The 19,176-nt window shown below is 50.5% G+C and overlaps 1 protein-coding gene across 1 annotated transcript in view; it reads right to left on the bottom strand.

The window, feature by feature from the left end:
• KIAA0586 (KIAA0586 ortholog) overlaps positions 1-19,176 on the bottom strand; it is a 145,513-nt gene that overhangs the window by 58,836 nt on the left and 67,501 nt on the right. The window contains exons 23-28 of the mRNA XM_015423372.1: positions 15,850-16,012; positions 13,925-14,150; positions 13,510-13,754; positions 9,909-9,985; positions 7,648-7,782; positions 4,227-4,386 (exon numbers count right to left, since the gene is read on the bottom strand). Coding sequence (XP_015278858.1) covers positions 4,227-4,386; positions 7,648-7,782; positions 9,909-9,985; positions 13,510-13,754; positions 13,925-14,150; positions 15,850-16,012 — 1,006 coding nt within the window. The remainder of the gene's footprint in view (positions 1-4,226; positions 4,387-7,647; positions 7,783-9,908; positions 9,986-13,509; positions 13,755-13,924; positions 14,151-15,849; positions 16,013-19,176) is intronic.

The following is a 19,176-nucleotide window of genomic DNA, read 5'->3' as shown; positions in this document are numbered from 1 at the left end:
TCGGCGGCGGCGGCAAGGCCGGTCCTCGCCTCGCCCGCCTCCGAGGAGGCGGCGGCGAGGTCAGCTAATACCGCACATGCGCACGGAACGCTCTTGCACTTTCGGGGGGATTTAAACATCCCCCCGAATTTTTTTTCTACTTTTAGCATTTTTGTGCACACGTGGGGACTGGCCCACGTGTGCACAAACCTCCCCCTCCCCCCCAAGTCCCCTCGGAACGCTGATTTAGCGATCCGCACTCCGGGGGCAACTTCGCTATTAGATATATAGATGAATTGTTTATTGGGAATTTTACTTAATGTCATCTGTTGTGGACTATGGATTAACAAAGGGAAAAAGGGAATTACGTCTCTAAAGATGTTATGAACGAGGCAATGGCTGGATACATTTGAAGTGTACGGCTCTCTTTTTTTTGTTTTATATAACTCTTTAAAAAACTAATAAACCTTGCCCACCAACAATGGGCAAGCAGGAGAGGAAAAAAAGCTTCATCGGATGGCCTCGAGTTCTAGAGTTTTGGGAGCGGGAGAAGAAGTGGTCAACTCTCTGCACCCCATGCATGACTTGATGAACCTCTATCATGCCCCCTGCCCCCCTCTTTTCTAAATGGAAAAGTCCCAGACTCTTCAGCCTTTCCTCACAGGGAAGGGGCTCCGGCCTCCTCATCATCTTGGCTGCCCTCCTCTGCATTTTATCCAGCTCTGCAATGTCCTCTCTGAGATATGGGGGCCAGAATGTCACGCGGTATTCCAAATGTGCTTTGGTTCTTAACCAGGGGGTCAAGGATTCTGAACAGGAACCTCTAAATACAAGTCTTGCATTTCAGGCAGAGAAGCGGAAAACCAGCATGCAGTGATTAAAAACAGAGTAAGGTGCCATGGCACACTGGAGGGCCTTCGGGAAAGGAACGGCTTAATAACCGCAGTTGCTGAAGTGGCCGCATTTTCGGCTCATTTTGGTTTTTTTAAAGCTAAGCCAGCGAATGCTGCAGGGAATCGACTCACGCTGGAAATGTCGACAGCGCCCAGAATTAGCGATGGACAAGTCAGGCAGACGGCACCAGCTCATGAAGTCTGCCCAATTTATGACATACAAACAAAGCAAGCCAGAGGGGGAGGGGCTGCAGCTCAGCCGTAGATGCTCGGTGGTAGAGCCTCTGCTTGGCGTGCAGAAGGTCCCAGGTTCAAACCCCGGCACCTCCAGCTAAAACGACCAGGAAATAGGTGATGTGAAAGACCTCAGACTGAGACCCTGAGGAACCGCTGCCAATCTGAAGACAGAGCATCACTTGCCCCAGACCGAGAGTTCCTATCTATACCTTGTGGCGAATAGCCACTGATGGACCTCTGCTCCATATCTTTATCCAGTTCCCTCTTGAAGCCGTCCATGCTTGTAGCCGCCGCCACCTCCTGTGGCAGTGAATTCCATGTGTTAATCACTGTTTGGGTAAAGAAGGACTTCCTTTTATCTGTTCTAACCCAACCGCTCAGCAATTTCATGGAGTGCCCACGAGTTCTTGTATTGTGAGAAAGGGAGAAAAGGACTCCTTTCTTGACCTGCTCTATCCCATGCATAATCTTGTAACCCTCGATCATGTCACCCCTCAGCCATCGCTTCTCCAAGTTAAAGAGCCCCAAATGCCTTAACCTTTCTTCATAGGGAAAGTGTTCCAACCCTTTTATCATTCGAGTTGCCCTTTTCTGCACTTTTTCCAATGCTATAATATCCTTTTTGAGGTGCGGTGAGCAGAACTGTACACAGTACTCCAAATGAGGACGTACCATCGATTTATACAGGGGCATTATGATACTGGCTGATTTGTTTTCAATTCCCTTCCTAATAATCCCCAGCATAGCGTTGGCCTTTTTTAATTGTAGTAACAGACTGTCTCGACATTTTCATTGAGTTTTCTACTACGACTCCAATCTCTCTCTTAGTCAGTCCCTGCCAGTTCAGATCCCACCAATTATGCATGGGAGAGAGCAGGTCGAGAAAAAAGTACTTTTCTCCCTTTCTCACAATACAAGAACTTGTGGGCACTCAATGAAATGGCTGAGCAGTTGGGTTAGAACGGATAAGAGGAAGTCCTCCTTCACCCAAAGAGTGATTAACACATGGAATTCACTGCCACAGGAGGCCACAAGGTATAGATAGGAACTCTCGGTCTGGGGCAAGGGATGCTCTGTCTTCTTGGTGCTTGGGGGGAGGCAACAGTGAGAGGGCTTCTGGTGTCCTGGCCCCACTGCTGGAACCCCTGGTGGCCCCAGGTATTTCTGGCCACTGTGTGACTCAGAGTGTTGGACTGGATGGGCCCTTGGTCTGATCCAACATTGGCTTCTCTTATGTTCTTATGATTCAGTGTAAGGTAGCTCCATGCGAGGTTCAGCATGTTAAGATCCACCATCCCTTGGCCGGGGCATTGCATCCGTTAACATGTTATATATTTATATGCAAAGGTGAATGCTGAGTTTTAAACCAAAAGATTAGCTTCAAGCGGATTCTTTCGACATACACAAGGACAGACTGGACCAACGTGTAATTTTTGAAAATACCCAGATGATGTAATGGCCGACTTAATTGTTAAGCTTCTGGATTCTAAGGCAGGCAGCGAGACCGAAACAAAATACAGCACTTAAGGTTTAACTGTTGACAGATTGATGGATGCATAACCTCATGCGCCGCGGTATGTATTATTTATGTATTTCAAGGAAATGCCTTGAAAAGTGGCGTCCGTTCAAAAAGTAATTATCAAGAGTGTCCGTTTTTCCTGGAAGAGTCCGTGTGGAATATGTTGCTCTACTGTGCGGCCCTTTTGACTGCTTTGAAACAAGAACTCTTCGTTTCTCTTTAGGAAGAAAGAGGCTCATACACAGTTGATGGCTTTCAGGAGGCTTCTTGAAAGTGCTCGATAAGAGATCTAAACCTGCAAAGCTCCTTAAATCACAGACAGGCTATTGGTCCACCAACAGGGGAGGGGCTGTAGCTCAGTGGCAGAGCATCTGCTTGGTGTGCAGAAGTTCCCAGGTTCAATCCCCGGCATCTCTCATTTGGAAGATCAAGTCGTAGGGGATGCGGAAGACCTCAGCCTGAGACCCTGAGAGCCGCTGGGCAAATGCAGAGAACTTACAGCAGGGATTTTTTTTTACAAAAACAACTCTGCTCTAGGGTTGCCAGCCTCCAGGGGGAAAGCGCCAGAGGGAGGAGGGGCACTCCTAGTCTATTAGAAAGCTTGCAAATCTTTTCCGTGGCTGGCCTGCGCCTGCGCAGATCCCATGTGGGACTGCACAGAAGCCACGATGATGAATACCAGGTGCCATCAGGAGGTCCACCAGTGGGGCCAGAACTTCAGAAGACCTCCCACTCTTGCCCCCCCCAAGCACCAAGAATACAGAGCACCACTGCCCCAGACATAAGAGAAGCCATGTTGGATCAGACCAATGGCCCATAAAGCCCAACACTCTGTTTCATGCAGTGGTCAAAAACTAGGTGCCATCAGGAGGTCCACCAGCGGGGCCAGAACTCCAGAAGACCTCCCACAGTTGCCCCCCCCCCAAGCACCAAGAAGACAGAGCATCACTGCCCCAGACATAAGAACATAAGAGACGCCAATGTTGGATCAGGCCAATGGCCCATCCAGTCCAACACTCTGTGCCACACAGTGGCCTAAAGGCAGGGGCCATCAGGAGGTCCACTAGCGGGGCCAGGACTCCAGAAGTCCTCCCACTCTTGCCCCCCAAGCACCAAGAATACAGAGCATCACTGCCCCAGACATAAGAGAAGCCATGTTGGATCAGGTCAATGGCCCATCCAGCCCAACACTCTGTGTCATGCAGTGGCCAAAACCCAGGGGCCATCAGGAGGTCCACCAGCGGGGCCAGGACTCCAGAGTCCTCCCACTCTTGCCCCCCAAGCACTGCTCCAGACAGAGTGTTCCATATATACATTGCGGCTAATAGCCACAGATGGACCTCTGGTCAAAGTATGTTCAGTCCCCTCCTGAAGCTGTCTATTCTTGTAGCCACCACTACTTCCTGCGGCAGGTGACAGAGATCAGCTCACCTGGAGAAAAATGGCCGCCTTGGAAGGTGGATTCCATGGCATTATACCCCCCAGCCCTGACCTCAGTCAGGCTCCACCCCCCCAAATCTCCAGGTACTGCCCAACCTGGCAACCCTAGCTCAGTTTCCAGCACTGAAGTACAAGGAAGAATTTTTGTAAGCTCCCACCTGCAGCTCTGTTGAAGTGTCCGGGCAATGGCGCCTGCCGAAGCCGCTGCTCAGAGGACCGGTCCACGTCAACGGGATGTCCCCTCAGGATACTCTCCACCGCTTTGGTCAGCCTGGGCCTCTGGCCCTCGCTAAGTTCCCCAGCACTGTAGTCAGTGTCCTAAACGAAACAGAGAGGAAGAAAGAGATAAGAACGAAAGTGTAGGGGAGTGGCAGAGAAGAGAGAAGTAGAGTCTCCCACTTCTGGCCATTGTCCACACAAGGTGCACTGAGCTCTGGGCTGAGTGCCCCCTGAACCACGCCTCTTCACAATTATTCGTACGCAGATCTCTGTCCTGCACAGGATTGAGGCCAGAGCTGAATCCAACAGTGTTGCATAGATAGGTCCCCAGCTCCGGGTTGGGAAAAAGCGGGAGATTCTGGGGGCGGAGCCCGAGCAGGGTCCGCCTTCCAAAGCAGCCATTTGCCCCAGGGGAACTGAACGGGTTGAGATTAAATCAAACAGAGTTTTCGGGTAAACATTAGGAAGAACTTCCTGACAGTGAGAGCTGTTAGTTCAGGCCTGAGTATAAAACTTAAGGCAAGAGTCGTTTCCTCCTGAGGAGGAGGCTGCCTCAGACTCTTGGGGCTCTTCCTGTACATCAAAGGGGCGTCCTGGAGGAATCCCAACCGCTTCACTCGGTGGTGGCTCCAGTTTGGTGTAGTGGTTAAGGGCGCGGACTCTAACCTGGGAGAACCGGGTTTGATTCCCCACTCCTCCACATGCACCTGGCTGGATGACCTTGGGCAAGCTGTAGTTCTGATAAGAGCTGTCCTTGAAAAAAGAGCAGTTGCTGTCAGAGTTCTCTCAGCCCCACCTGCCTCACAGGGTGTCTGTTGTGGGGAGGGGAAGGGAAAGGAGTTTGTAAGCCGCTGCGAGACACCTTTGAGTAGTGAAGGACAGGGTATAAATCCAATCTCTTCTTCTTCTGGATGGCCTTGGGCAAGCCGTAGTTCTCTCAGAGCTGTTCTTGAAAAAGAGGTTTCTGTCAAGAGCTCTCTTAGCCCCGCCTACCTCACAGGGGTGTCTGCTGTGCGGAGGGGAAGGGAAAGGAGTTTGTCAGCCGCTCTGAGACTCCCTTGGGTAGTGAAGGGTGGGGTATAAATCCAATCTCTTCTTCTTCTTCTTTTACCTCACAGGGGTGTCTGTTGTGGGGAGGGGAAGGGAAAGGAGTTTGTAAGCCTCTCTGAGACTCCTTTGGGTAGTGAAGGGCGGGGTATAAATCCAATCTCTTCTTCTTCTTTTACCTCACAGGGAGTCTGCTGTGGGGAAGGGAAGGGAAAGGAGTTTGTAAGCCACTCTGAGACACCTTTGGGTAGTGAAGGGCGGGGTATAAATCCAATCTCTCCTTGTTCTTCTTTTACCTCACATGGAGTCTGTTGTGGGGAGGGGAAGGGAAAGGAGTTTGTAAGCTGCTCCAAGACACCTTTGGGTCTTGAAGGGTGGGGTATAAATCCCATCTCTTCTCTTCTCTCTCCCTCTTCCTCTGAGTCTTCAGCCTCCTCCTCTGAGGAGGTGTCCGCACGCTGGTCCATGACAATCCCTTGGATTCCCAGGCCAGTTAACATGGCAGAGCAAATGTGTTATGGGGTGGAAATACCCATAACGTCTAAGGCAGGGAGTCCCCAACTTTTTTGAGCTTGTGAGTCCCTTTAGAATTTTAATACAAGATGATGGGTGCAACCATGAAGTGGCCGCCACGGGAGATGGAGCCAATCATAAATTATGGAAAAGGAATTAAGTATAAAGTATACAAAGAATTCTCTTCAAAAAGATCCCCTTTGCCATTATTAACTTTCTCTGTTAGCTATATCTTGTAGGATAATTTTTTTAAAAAGCATGTTAAATATTAAGCTCTCTGTCAATAATTTGATCCAACATTGTCTTCTCTTTTTATTTTGTGGGTCCCGGGCTCCCCCCCCCCGGGTAATCTCATTTCCATGTTTTGCAATTTAGAGGGTTCTTCTTTCTTTATTCGTCTTGAGTGGTGGTTGTTCATTTTTGTCCTTTTGTTTGACAAATTAATAAAAAACGAAAGTAAATGTCAAAAAAACACAAAATGGCTGCCACAGGAGGCGGAGCCACATGCAAAGGATGCCCAAGGGCAGGGGACAAGAGGAGTAATTTTAAAAAGCATGCTGGGAAAGAGCAATGAGAAACCAACACTGTAGTGGTGGCTGCCACCGGTAACAGTATTATTTTAATGTGCCCAGCCAATCAGATTTCATAATTAATAAGTCGTAATATTCCCTTTACCCCAGAGTTGCTATTGTTAAATATTTTCCCGAAAGAATTCTAGGAAACTGATAGATACCTGATTGTATACATGTCAACGGCGGCAAGGATATTATATGCCAAATGCTGGAAGACTCGAGAAACACCAACCAAACAGGAATATATTAATAAACTTTTAGAAGCGGCGGAAGTAGATAAATTAACTATGGAAATGAGAGGCACGAAGAAATTGACATTTCAAAAAACCTGGAAGAGACTATATGATTGGTATAATGTGAATGGAGTTAAAGACTAAGCTGATATGGCAAAAATAATATTTGAGTATATTATATATTATATAATATATAATATTTGAGTATGTAGTAATATATGATAATGGAATTAGAGAATACTAACAAATATTAGAGAATAATGAAGCGATGGATTAGGGGTAGTAACAAACTGTAACAAGTCTCTTGGTTTATATGTTGTTTGTTGTAGTTGTTTATGCCTGTGTTTAGGAATATAAGAAAATCAATAAATGTGTACCCTTGGGTACTTAAAAAAAAAGATTTCAAATGGCCAATCAGAAGTCCTGCTGGGCAGGAGCCCCACCCACTTCCTAAAAACACTTGGGGGGTGCTGGGAAAGGTGTTAGCGGCACATGGTTCCTGCAGGCACCAAATTGGGGACTCCTGTTCTACCCAGGGAGAAAAAAAGGAGTGCCTCCCCAGTCTGCAGGGCTATGAATTACGAACCCCTGACAATCTCAGGCCAGACTTCCAGTGAGTAGAAAAGGGGTTGGGGGGTGGGGGAGCAGCAGCATATGGAAGCTGCAGCAGCGACTGCTGAAAGGAAACAGGAGAGGGCTGCAGCTCCCTGCTGGGGAGAAAGACAACGTCCGCGATTCCGGATTTCAGCCAGCGCACAGCTGCATCAGTGCTGCAGGGAAAAACGTAAGGCAAAAGGTATTACAGCAAGCAGCTCTCTCCCACTGCACAGCCGTTACAAAAGGGGGGAAAAAAGGATAAGGTGTCTCACTGCAGAAGCAGAAACCACTGAAACATTTCCCCTTTTAAAAAAATCCGGAATCCCATGCAGAGAAGGATAGGATCACTGGGTATTACCCGTTTTATCTCTACACACGAAAACGAAGAAGTCCGGTACCTCGGAATGACAGACGTCTTCTTGGGAAGCGAGCGGCACTTGGGGGAGTTTTGAGAAGAGGGACGGGACCGGGTCTCGGTGGTATCCTTTACGGGGCCTGAGCACCACCTGGCCTTCACTGGGAGGATCGTAATCCTAAAGGATGCAGGGGGGAAAAGACAGTGCTGTCTGTTACTGGGGTTAATGATCCCAAGCCCCGGACTCTTGAAACGAAACAGCAGCGTAGCACATGCGAGACCCGGAATGCTTTGCAGTGAGGGACACTAAAGCCCTCTCATCTTTAGAGAGAGGGGCGACCTTTGTATAATGCTTGAGTCTTTGGACAAAGAGGTGGCCGTGGAAAGTACTGCCAAGCCTCAGCTGACTTATGGAGACACCCCCCCATGGGGTTTTCAAAGCAAGAGGTATTCACGGGTGGCTTGCCCATTGCCTGCCTCTGTGTAGAAACCCCAGAGACTAGGGATGGGCACAAACCAGGAAAATGGAGGTTCGTCCGAGTTCGTGACGTCCCACCAACCGGGACGAACCTCCCCCGCTCCTTTCTGCTGGTGGTGGCTCCCAAGCCGTTTCAGCAACCCCTTTCACTCCCCCCCCTCACTTCCAAGCGAGAGGGAGCTAAAGGGATTGCTGAAACTGCTTCCAGCTGGGAAGGCATTTACATGCCTTCTCAGCTGACTTGCTGAGTTGTGCCGCCCCTGCAGCGCAACTCACAAGTGAACTGAGAAGGCATTTAAATACCTTCCGAGTTGACTCACTGAGTTGTGCCAAATGCCTTTCCAGTTCATTTGTGAGTCATGCCACCGTGGCTTAGAGAAGACATTTAAAGAGATGGTGGTCTCTCTAAATGTCTGCTCCAAGCCCCACCGCCGGTGTGCCAGCGTGTCTGCTGACACAAACCACACAAAACCACCTGGGAAGTTTGTGGGGGCTCGTGAGGGTGGGGTGATGTAAACCGAGGTTTGCAAACCACAAACTGGGCCCAGCTCATGACGAACTTCAGTTCGTAATCTGGGTTGTGCCCATCCCTACCCCAGACTTTCTAGGTGGTCTCCCATCCAAGTACTACCCAGGGCTGACTGCGCTTAGCTTCCAAGATCTGACGAGACCAGTTTAGACTGGGCCATCCAGGTCAGGGCTGCAGAGACAGTACTTGTTGAAAATTATCCACTTCTTAGAACTGGGAGGAACCTGAAGCTCTGGAGTGCTTAATGGAAGAAAAGACATTTGATTGAGGAGTGATCGCTGGGAATACAGGTAGAGGCATCGGCTGCTCCTGTGATTAGCAGATCCCGTCGGCTCCTTTTCTCCCAGTCGCAGCTGCCGTGTCACTTTTGGCATCAGCCACTGCTGTCTTCCCCGTGTTTCTCCTCAATCTGGACAAGGGGAGGGACCCTGGCTCAGCCGTAGAGCGTCTGCTTGGCATGCTGAAGGTCTCAGGTTCAGCCCTTAGCATCTTCCACTTAAAAGGACCAGGCAGGACGTGATCCGAAAGACCTCTCTGCCCGAGACCTTGGAGAGCTGCTGCCAGTCTGAGCAGAAAAGACTGACCTTGATGGACCAAGAGTCTGACTCAACGTGGCATCTTTGTGTGTGTTCATGGGAGCAGCATAGGTACCCAGCCACAGCCCCTCCCAGCCTTCCTGGACTGTAGACCAGGAAGGCTGGAGACAGAATGAAGAACGAACGCAGGTTCTCCGAGATTCTGCATCCCAGACCACACCAGGACTGCTCTTGATTGTGTTACCACCCAGCTCGTCTGCTAGTTAAAGGAACTGCGGTCATTATCTCCAGGGCCTCCAACTAGCAATCTACTGCCTTTGGCTATCGCCAGGGGTAATTTTCTGCAGGAGAGGAGCTCCGGCAGTAAAGAGCCCAGGGGGCGGGCACATGCGACAAGCCCCACCCCCTGCTCCCAGCAGCCCTCAGTCAGAGCAAGAAGCAGCCAGGTAAGTTGCAGAGCCCCCCCCAGCCCCCCGGTCCAAAACAGTCCAGTGGCACCTTTAAGACCAAGTTTCATTCAGGTACAAGCTCTCCCTCCTCTGCGAGGACAGATCTGCACGTCCCGTTCCCACACAACCCATAGCTAGCAATCCAAAACAGTCCAGCGGAGCCTGAGCGGTGGGGGTGTTGCCTTCTGACACACTTCCGGTGACGTCAGGGGGTGTGGCATATGCAAATAAGTTATGCTAATGAGGTATGCTAATGAGCTCCTGCACCTCTTTTTCTACGAAATGTCCCCTGGCTATCGCCCAGTTCCTTACCATTTCATGGGCGTCGTGAAGAGTGCTGGCCAAACTGTCGCTGAGGTTTGGAAGGGAGAGTGCTTCCCCTGCTAATGCTGGAGGGAGAAGAGAAAAACAAAAACCGCCATTCTCAGGAACAGACAATTAGCTGTGATCACAAAGCTTTCTGCTGACAAAATCCCACGGATACACTCTGATCTGGATGCCAGCTTGAGCCATGCAGAAGAGAAATGCTCCATACTTCATCTCGCCTGCTTATGGACCATTTTGACCCAGTTACCAGGATGCATGTCGGTAACATCCTGGGTTCAGTGAAGGTGTCATGATCTGGGCTGTGCCACCAGAGGCCTACTAGGCCCAGGGAGCCTGGCTAGCAGTAGGTGAGGCTGGGCCTACAACTCCCAGAAGCCCCTGAGAGGTTTTGGAGCCAAAATTGACCAATAGGGAAGAAGAGGGCTGGGGAACAAAAGGGCTGGTGCCAGAACAGAAGCTGTTCTTTCTTCCAGGGGGCAGAGTCACAAGGGAGGCTGCTGCAGGAAGAAACCCTCATCCTGAGGGAAGGGCGAGTAGTCTCAGGCCACTGCAGATAGTGAGCTAGGGACAGTATATATTTAGACGCGTTAGGGCATTTGATTTCTTTTCACCCACTTACTGTTATAATTCCGCACCTTGTTTGTTTGACCTCTTATAAAATAAACTATTCTCATTGTTCACTCTGCCTGGTCCTCATGCCTGTTATTCAGCCAAAAGGTAGGTCTGAAGGTCTTGGGAGGGTGCTCTGGGCCTTCTCGAGGGAGGCTGGAACCAGAGTGGTGGCAGCGTCAGGTGACACCCCCACCTGAGCCGTGACAGAAGGTCACTACTTGTACTCTGGATCCTTGCCCATCGATCCCCGGCAGAGAAAATCATGTAAGGACCACATCAACAAACCCTTAGTTTCTATTATAAATCACTAGAAAAGAGCAAGAGTCCAGTGGCACCTTAAAGACTAACAAAATTTGTAGCAGGATATGAGCTTTTGTAAGTCACTGCTCACTTTTCCCAGATATTCATTCATTCATTCATTCATTCATTCATTCATTCAATTTTTATCCCGCTCCTTTCGCCCCCAGGCAGGGCTCAGGGCAGCTTCCAACAATTAAATACAATAAAATACAAAAGATCAGAATCACAATTATAAAACCAGACCTTACAGTTAAAACTTAAAGAGTCATTCTATCGTATCATATCAGATGGTGCCCCAACAAATCTTCAACGGTGGATAACTAAAGGGGCCGCCGCTACAGGGAGATTCATGACTCAACGATGGGGAAGCCAGGTGGTCTTTCCAGTTGCCACCGTCCTCAGCTGCATGTCCAGTGGAACATCGCAGCCTTACGGGCCCTGCGGAACCGAGCCAAGTCCCGCAGGGCTCAAGTTTCACCAAATAGAGAGTTCCACCAGATTGGGGCCAGGCCCGGCCCTGGTCGAGGGCACCCAGACCATTCTGGGGGAAGGGACCACCGGTAAGCTGTTGCAAGTTGAGTGCGATGGGCTCTGAGCGGTGTACAGCGAGAGGCGGTCCCACAGATACGATGGTCCCAGACCATTTAGGCCTTTGAACCTTGAGCCTGATTCAGTACTCAGTCTGAAGAACATCTGATGAGTATCTGAAGAACTGTGGGAATAGGAAAATCTCTGCGAGGCACACCCGGAGAGGCTCCTGTTTTCACAGGGAGAGGCTCCTGTTTTCACAGGGAGACTGGCAACGAGAGATTGGCAAGCAGGGCACAATCTTTTTCTGAGTCTGCATAAGTCTGATGAATTACTAAAAGCACAATGAATTACTGAGAGAACAGTCTTTGCAACATTCAAAGATAATCTTGCCTGTGAGAAGAACACAGTGTGATCCTAGTTAGAAGCTTCTAACTGTAACATTTTTCACTGTGCCTTGTGTAAGCTTGCTTTTCCCCTCTAATAAAACGCTGCTGTGACACAGCCTGTCGAAAGAACAGGGAGCTTGGTACAGAGAGAGAGACAGAGCTGATCTGTAGCTTCGAGAAATCTGTTGTGTGTGGTGTCGTGATTTGAACCCTAGACAAAGTCTACAAAGAACTGAGTGGTGACTCACAAAAGCTCCTCCTCTGCCACAGATTTTGTTACTTTAAGGTGCTCCTGGCTCTTTTCTACTGCTACAGACTAACACAGCGACCCATCTTGATCTTATATAGATCAGTCACTAACTCAGGGCACCTTTCCTCAGCCACTCGAAAAGGAGGTTATCTGCCCACTACTTGAAAAGCCATCCCTACAGAAAAACGATGTGGCCAATTATTGCCGGATCTCTAATCTGCCATTCCCGGGGAAAGTGACTGAGAGAGCACTAGAAGATCAACTCCGGATCTTCTTGGATAACTCATCTGCTCTGGACCCTTTTCAATCTGGTTTCCGGCCAGGCTATGGGACAGAGACGGCTCCTGTTGGCTCTAGCTGATGACCTCCGTCTGCGTGTAGATGAAGGCCAGGCCTCTCTGTGGTACACTGGATTTATCTCGAGCACTCAATAAAGTAGATCATACTATCCTGTTAAGGAATGTGGAGGCAGAAGTCGTTATCGGGGGATGTGCCTTGGACTGCTCCACGAAATGATCCCGGCCAACCACATAAAGAACGTGATGACATCACGGTATTGCTCGGCCAATCAGATATAGCTACATGACGTTATCGTTGAGGGCAATTGAAGCCCAGAGCAAATCTTCACTGCAGAAGCCCATGCTGTGCCGTGGTTTGATTTTTAAATATGGGGCAGTATTAAGGAAGACTGAAGGTCAAAGAAGACGGGGACGGCAAAGGATGAGATGGTTAGACAGTGTCATCGATGCAACGAACATGAAATTGAGCCAACTTCAGAGGACGGCGGAAGACCGGAGGGCCTGGCGGGAGCCGGGCCATGGGGTTGCAAAGAGTCGAACTCAACTGTACGACTGAACAACAAATTAAGGCTGTCGCCTTTGGGTTGGGAAATACCTGGACATTTTGGGGGGTGGAGCCTGGGGAAGGCCGGGTTCGGGGAGGGGGCTCATTGGTATATAATGCTGCAGAGCTCACCCTCTGAAGCAGCTATTTTCTCCGGGGGGGGAGGGGGACTGATCTCTGTCGTCTGGAGTTCAGTTGTGATCAATGTTCCCTCTAAGCTGTGGAGTCTTGTGAGCAAAAATTCTACTTTCTGAGCTACTGGCATTAAAGTTGTGAGCAAGTGATTTGGCTACTGTATAAATTAGTCTGCTCTGGAGCCATCCCTCCTGAGCTAAGACAAAAATGTGTGAGCCGGAGGCTAAAAAATGGTGAGCTGGCTCACACTAACTCAGCTTAGAGGGAACACTGGTTGTGATACTAGGCAGTCTCCAGGCAGCCCCTGGAGGTTGGCAACCCTTCACAGTCCAAGGTGGCCCACCGCAGAATCCTACAGTCTCCCGTCAGTGAGCCTATGCTGGTCCAAAGCAGACCCAGCACCACATGGGCCCCCTAGGCTCAGCCCACTCTGGCCACCAGTGGCCCTCCATGACGGCGCCCCCACCACCACCCAGAACTTGCCCGGTAAAGTAAAGGGCCAGCCCACCTCTCCTGGGAGCCAGCTCACCTTTCATGGCTACCATTTGTCCATAGCTAAAAAGGACCTCTCCTTCGGAGATCGGTCTGTCCACAGTCTCCGTTTCCGTGACGGTCAGACTGCTCTCCTCTGTGGACGAGCCGGAACTGGGAGTACGTGCCGGAGAAGACGGGATCGGGGGTTCTTGAAGAAGTGGGTCAGGAGGCTGCGTGGGCTGCGGAGACGGCGGCAACACCAAATTCTCTGGCTCCTCGTCTTTAGCCACTGACATGATGCTACAGGTTACGAAAAGATAACGCTTGTCGCTAAAAGACTCATAGTGATAGTATTTTGCTGTTCCAGTGTATCGCTTTCCCATTTTATCATTTTGTAAGCCATTTGGGCTCCCCCAAATAAGAAATGCCCCAATAAAGAAAGAAATAAGAAGCACCCAGAGATGACTCACACTGCTCTGGGGTCGTAGCCCCCTTCTTCGCTCTGCGGGCTGGGCTTCTCTTCCTCCAGGGGCAGCTCAGCATCCCCCCACGCATTTGGAGGCTGGCGTCCCTCTGTCGCTTCTCTGCTAGGGATGCGCTCGGACACGGGAGGGCTCGGCGTCGCCACCCCAGGCGGAGTCGCCGCTGGGGTAACAGCAGGGGTGCGAACCGGGCTGATGGCCGCTGCCTTTGGTTCTACGCACATCCGAAAAGAAAAGAGGGAAAGGAATTCCATTACACACAAAAGCACCTTATACTAAATCAGGCCCTCGGTCCATCAGAGTCAGTATTGTCTACTCAGACTGGCAGCAGCTCTCCGGGGTCTCAGGCAGAGGTCTTTCCCATCACCCGGTGCCTGGTCCTTTCAACTGGAGATGCCGGGGATTGAACCTGGGACCTTCTGCATGCCAAGCAGAGGCTCTACCACTGAGCCACGCCGCTCTTCAGGCTCTTGCTTTAGTTAAGGCAGATGTAGCAGGCTCCATGCTTGCTTTGCTAGGTATGTGACACTGCAGGCCGTAATGAGGACTAGGGGTGCCACTAAAAGTGGATGGGGCATGAAGAAGAAGAAGAAGAGAAGAGGAGGAGAAGATTAGCTTTATACCCCACCCTTCGCTACCTGAAGGAGTCTCAGAGTGGCTCACCATCGCCTTTCCCTTTCCCTCCCCACAACAGACACCCTGTGAGGTAGGGGGGGCTGAGAGAGCTCGTTCCAGAACTGCTCATGAGAGAACAGCTCTGAAAGAACTTGTGACTGACCCAAGGTCACCCAGCTGGATGCATGTGGAGGAGTGGGGAATCAAACCCCATTCCCCCAGATTAGAGTCCGCACTCTTATCCACTACACCAAACTGGCTATGTGTGTGGCCGTCTATCTGCAAGAAAACGAGGTGGCAAAAGAAACCGGTTCCCCTACTTGCTCTAAAATGAGGCAAGGAGGAATCCTGGCCCCAAGTGTCAGCTTCGTTTTCAGATTTCTGCAATCCAAATACTATTACACTGCTTATGGGAAGTCCCATCCCATTGACTGCATTTGATCTGCACTGTGTAATCCACCTTAAGGCTCAGTGAGAAAGGTGGAGCATAAATAATGTAAGTATCAAGATTTGGATGATGTACCGAATGGGGAGGGGCTGTGGCTCAGTGGCAGAGCACCTGCTTGGCATGCAGAAGGTCCCAGGTTCAATCCCCGGCATCTCCAGTTAAAAGGACCAGGCAGGAGGTGATGTAAGAGACTTCCGCCTGAGACCCTGGAGAGCTGCTGCCCATCTGAGAAGACAGTACTGACCATGATGGACCAAGGGTCTGATTGAGTATAGAGCCTCTGCTTGGCATGCAGAAGGTCCCAGGTTCAATCCCCGGCATCTCCAGTTAAAAGGACCAGGCAGGAGGTGATGTAAGAGACTTCCGCCTGAGACCCTGGAGAGCTGCTGCCAGTCTGAGTAGACAATACAGACCTTGACGGACCGATGGTAGAAGGCAGCTTTGTGTATGTTCATGTGTGTAGTGATGGAAGAATTTGGGGAGTTTACAGCTGTGGAGTTTGTGTGTGTGTGTGTGTGTGTGTGTGTGTGTGTTTGGGGCTGGCATCCCACTGCCTATTAAGACCTCTTTTGGGGAAAGAAAAACGCCAGATACTTCAAAGCAAAAAGGCTAAATCTCAGCAAGCAAAGTTAAAAAAAAAATATTACTCGGCTAAAAATTCCCTACGCATTTCACCAACGGGCTTCTTCGGGGGGATCCATTCGTCTATCAAACCTTCCTTCAACAAGTTTGTATAAACTAGGGAGGCCGGAGAACTGAGCCTGGGACCGGCTGCAGGCGGGGGATGCCCACTGCTGCCCAGGTATAACCTTGCCCGTAAAGACTCCACTCTTGGAATCCGAAGAGATACCTGTCGCCGCCGTTAGCTGCCATCTGTCGACCTCATCGCCCATTTCAGTGGTGGGGGGAGAGGGCTCTGGCGTCCTCACTGGTGATGGTTCTCGTAGAGGTGGTGGCGGCGACGGAGGGGGGGTGGCTTGCGGGGTGGCCAGCGGAGTCGCTAGCACCGGGTCCTGGAAGACACACAAAGGAATAAGGCTGCCGAAACAAGCGACGTTAAAAATACGGACTGGATCCCGCAGGCCTGGTTTGCTACCATGATGCTTCCCCTCTGATGCTCTATCAAGAGGGCAACCAGGATGGTGAGAGGCTGGAATCCAAGTCTTATGAGGAAAGGCTGAAAGGGCTGGGTATGTTTAGCCTGGGAAAGAGAAGGCTTAGAGGGGACAGGATTGCAGTCTTCAAGTATCTGAAGGGCTGTCATGTAGAAGATGGAGCGGATCTATTCTCTCTTGCTCCGGGTATGTTGTAGGTATGTAGGGCTATCTCTCGGCTATGCTCCTGCAGTGTGCAGGGGGTTGGACTAGATGACCTGCAAGGTCCCTTCCAACTCTAACATTCTATGATTCATGAGTTAGCTTGAGCGTGTCCAGAAGAGGGCAACAGGATGGTGAGAGGGTAGGAATCCAAGTCTTATGAGGAAAGGCTGAAAGAGTTGGGTATGTTTAGCCTGGGAAAGAGAAGGCTTAGCGGGGACAGGATTGCAGTCTTCAAATATCTGAAGGGCTGTCATGTAGAAGATCTATTCCCTCTTGCTCCGGATTGCAAGACTAGATCTAATGGGTAGAAATTACAAGGGAGTCGATACCGGCTAAATATCAGGAGAAACTTCCTAACTGTCAGAGTGGTTGAGCAGTGGACCAGGCTGCCTCGGGAGGTGGTGGATGCTCCTTCGCTGGACGTTTTCAAGCGGAGGCTGGACGACCACCTTTCGGGTATGTTGTAGGCATGTAGGGCTATCTTTTGGCTGTGCTCCTACAGAGTGCAGGGGGTTGGACTAGATGACCTGGAAGGTCCCTTCCAACTCTAACATTCTATGATTCTAAGAACTGTCCTTGAGAGAACAGCCCTGACAGAACTGTGGCTTGCCCAAGGACATCCAGAAGCTGCAAGTGGAGGAGTGGGGAATCAAACCCGGGTTTTCTCCCAGATTAGAGTCCGCGCACTTAACCACGACACCAAACTGGTTGGAGCAGGGGCCACTGGGGGTGTGGGGAGGAGGTATTTGTGAATTCCCTGCATTGTGTAGGGGGTTGGACTAGATGACCCTGGAGGTCCCTTCCAACTCTATGACTCAAGGGTGCAAAGGAAAATTGCCTGGCAGGGCTCCAGGCCCCTCCTTTGTTGGCTCCAGGAGTCTTTTCCTCCACCACACGCTCCCCTCACCATTGGTTCTGCTCTTTCCATCCTCCACGCTAGAAATCTCAGCTGGAAGTTCTACCACAACATGTTTCCAGTTTTCGGCTTCGGAAGGGCGTATGAAATCCAGCGAGAAATCAACACGAATCCCACGAGCTCCGGGCATGACGGAGAGGTCTGGGATCAGTTTGCATTTGGGTGGATTTTACATTTTGTTTCTCAGCACAAAACATAAAGCGGGTTTAGAAAGGCCGCCCGGGGCTGAGGGCGGGCTCCAGTGTCACGGTCGTCTGCTGTGGAAGATCCGGAATTCAAAACTTACATGTTTTTTTTTTTAAAAAAGGAGAGAGGATTTCGGCGAGACGAAGGAAGCAGTTCCAGGGATAAAGAAAATATACCGGTGTGTATCGAAGCAGCAAGACTCGAGTCCGGTAGTACGAGTCCGGTAGAGCCAGTCTGGTGTAGTGGTTAAGTGCGCGGACTCTAATCTGGGGGAACCGGGTTTGATTCCCCACTCCTCCACTTGCACCTGGCTGGATGACCCTGGGCAAGCCGTAGTTCTGTCAGAGCTGTTCTCTCAAGGGCAGTTTCTGTCAGAGCTCTCTCGGCCTCACCTACCTCACGGGGTGTCTGTTGTGGGGAGGGGAAGGGAAAGGAGTTTTTGAGCCGCTCTGAGACTCTGAGCGAAGGGCAGGGTATGAATCCAATCTATGATGTTGATGATGATGATGTTCCCTTTGGGCTCAAGTCTGAAGCTTCTCCCCAGTCTGAAGGAAAGCTCCAGTCTTAGCTGATTTGTGGAGCCTTCCTCCAACGTCCAGGGATCTTCTTTTAGGAAGACACTCCTGTCCACGCAAAATTATTATATTGCCATTGAGTCGCAGCTGACTTATGGTGACCCCTGGTCAAGGCAGGAGACGCTCAGGGGTGGTTTTGCCACTGCCTGCCTCTGCGTCGCAACCCTGGGCATCCTTGGTGGTGGTCTCCCATCCAAATACTGACCCTGCTTAGCTTCTTTAATCTGAGAAGATCAGGCTACTTACAGGCCATGTACGCCAATTCATTTTCAGACCCTTCCTTCCTCCTCTCTGTCCCTCCCTCTTTTCCTTCCTCCCTCTCTTCCTTCTTTCCTTCCTTCCTCTCTTTCTGTCCCTCCCTCTTGCTCTCTCCCTCTTTTCCTTCCTTCCTTATTTCTTTCCTTCCTATCCTCTCTGTCCCTCCCTCTCTTTCTCTCTCCCTCTTTTCCTTCCTTCCCTCTTTCCTTCCTCTCTGTCCCTCCCTCTCTTCCTTCTTTCCTTCCTTCCTCTCTTTCTCTCTGTCCCTCCCTCTCTTTCTCTCTCCCTCTTTTCCTTCCTTCCCTCTTTCCTTCCTCTCTGTCCCTCCCTCTCTTGCTCTCTCCCTCTTTTCCTTCCTTCCCTCTTTCCTTCCTCTCTGTCCCTCCCTCTCTTCCTTCTTTCCTTCCTTCCTCTCTTTCTCTCTCCCTCTTTTCCTTCCTTCCCTCTTTCCTTCCTCTCTGTCCCTCCCTCTCTTGCTCTCTCCCTCTTTTCCTTCCTTCCCTCCTTCCTTCCTCTCTGTCCCTCCCTCTCTTCCTTCTTTTCTTCCTTCCTCTCTTTCTCTCTGTCCCTCCCTCTCTTTCTCTCTCCCTCTTTTCCTTCCTTCCTTCCCTCTTTCTTTCCTTCCTTCCTCTCTGTCCCTCCCTCTCTTTCTCTCTCCCTCTTTTCCTTCCTTCCCTCTTTCCTTCCTCTCTGTCCCTCCCTCTCTTTCTCTCTCCCTCTTTTCCTTCCTTCCCTCTTTCCTTCCTCTCTGTCCCTCCCTCTCTTGCTCTCTCCCTCTTTTCCTTCCTTCCCTCTTTCCTTCCTCTCTGTCCCTCCCTCTCTTCCTTCTTTCCTTCCTTCCTCTCTTTCTCTCTGTCCCTCCCTCTCTTTCTCTCTCCCTCTTTTCCTTCCTTCCTTCCCTCTTTCTTTCCTTCCCTCCTCTC

This window comes from Gekko japonicus, unplaced genomic scaffold (assembly GCF_001447785.1).
Source record: "Gekko japonicus isolate JY-2015 unplaced genomic scaffold, Gekko_japonicus_V1.1 scaffold1720, whole genome shotgun sequence".
In the NCBI taxonomy this organism is placed as follows: Eukaryota; Metazoa; Chordata; class Lepidosauria; order Squamata; family Gekkonidae; genus Gekko; species Gekko japonicus.
This window is presented reverse-complemented; position numbering and strand designations above follow the sequence as displayed.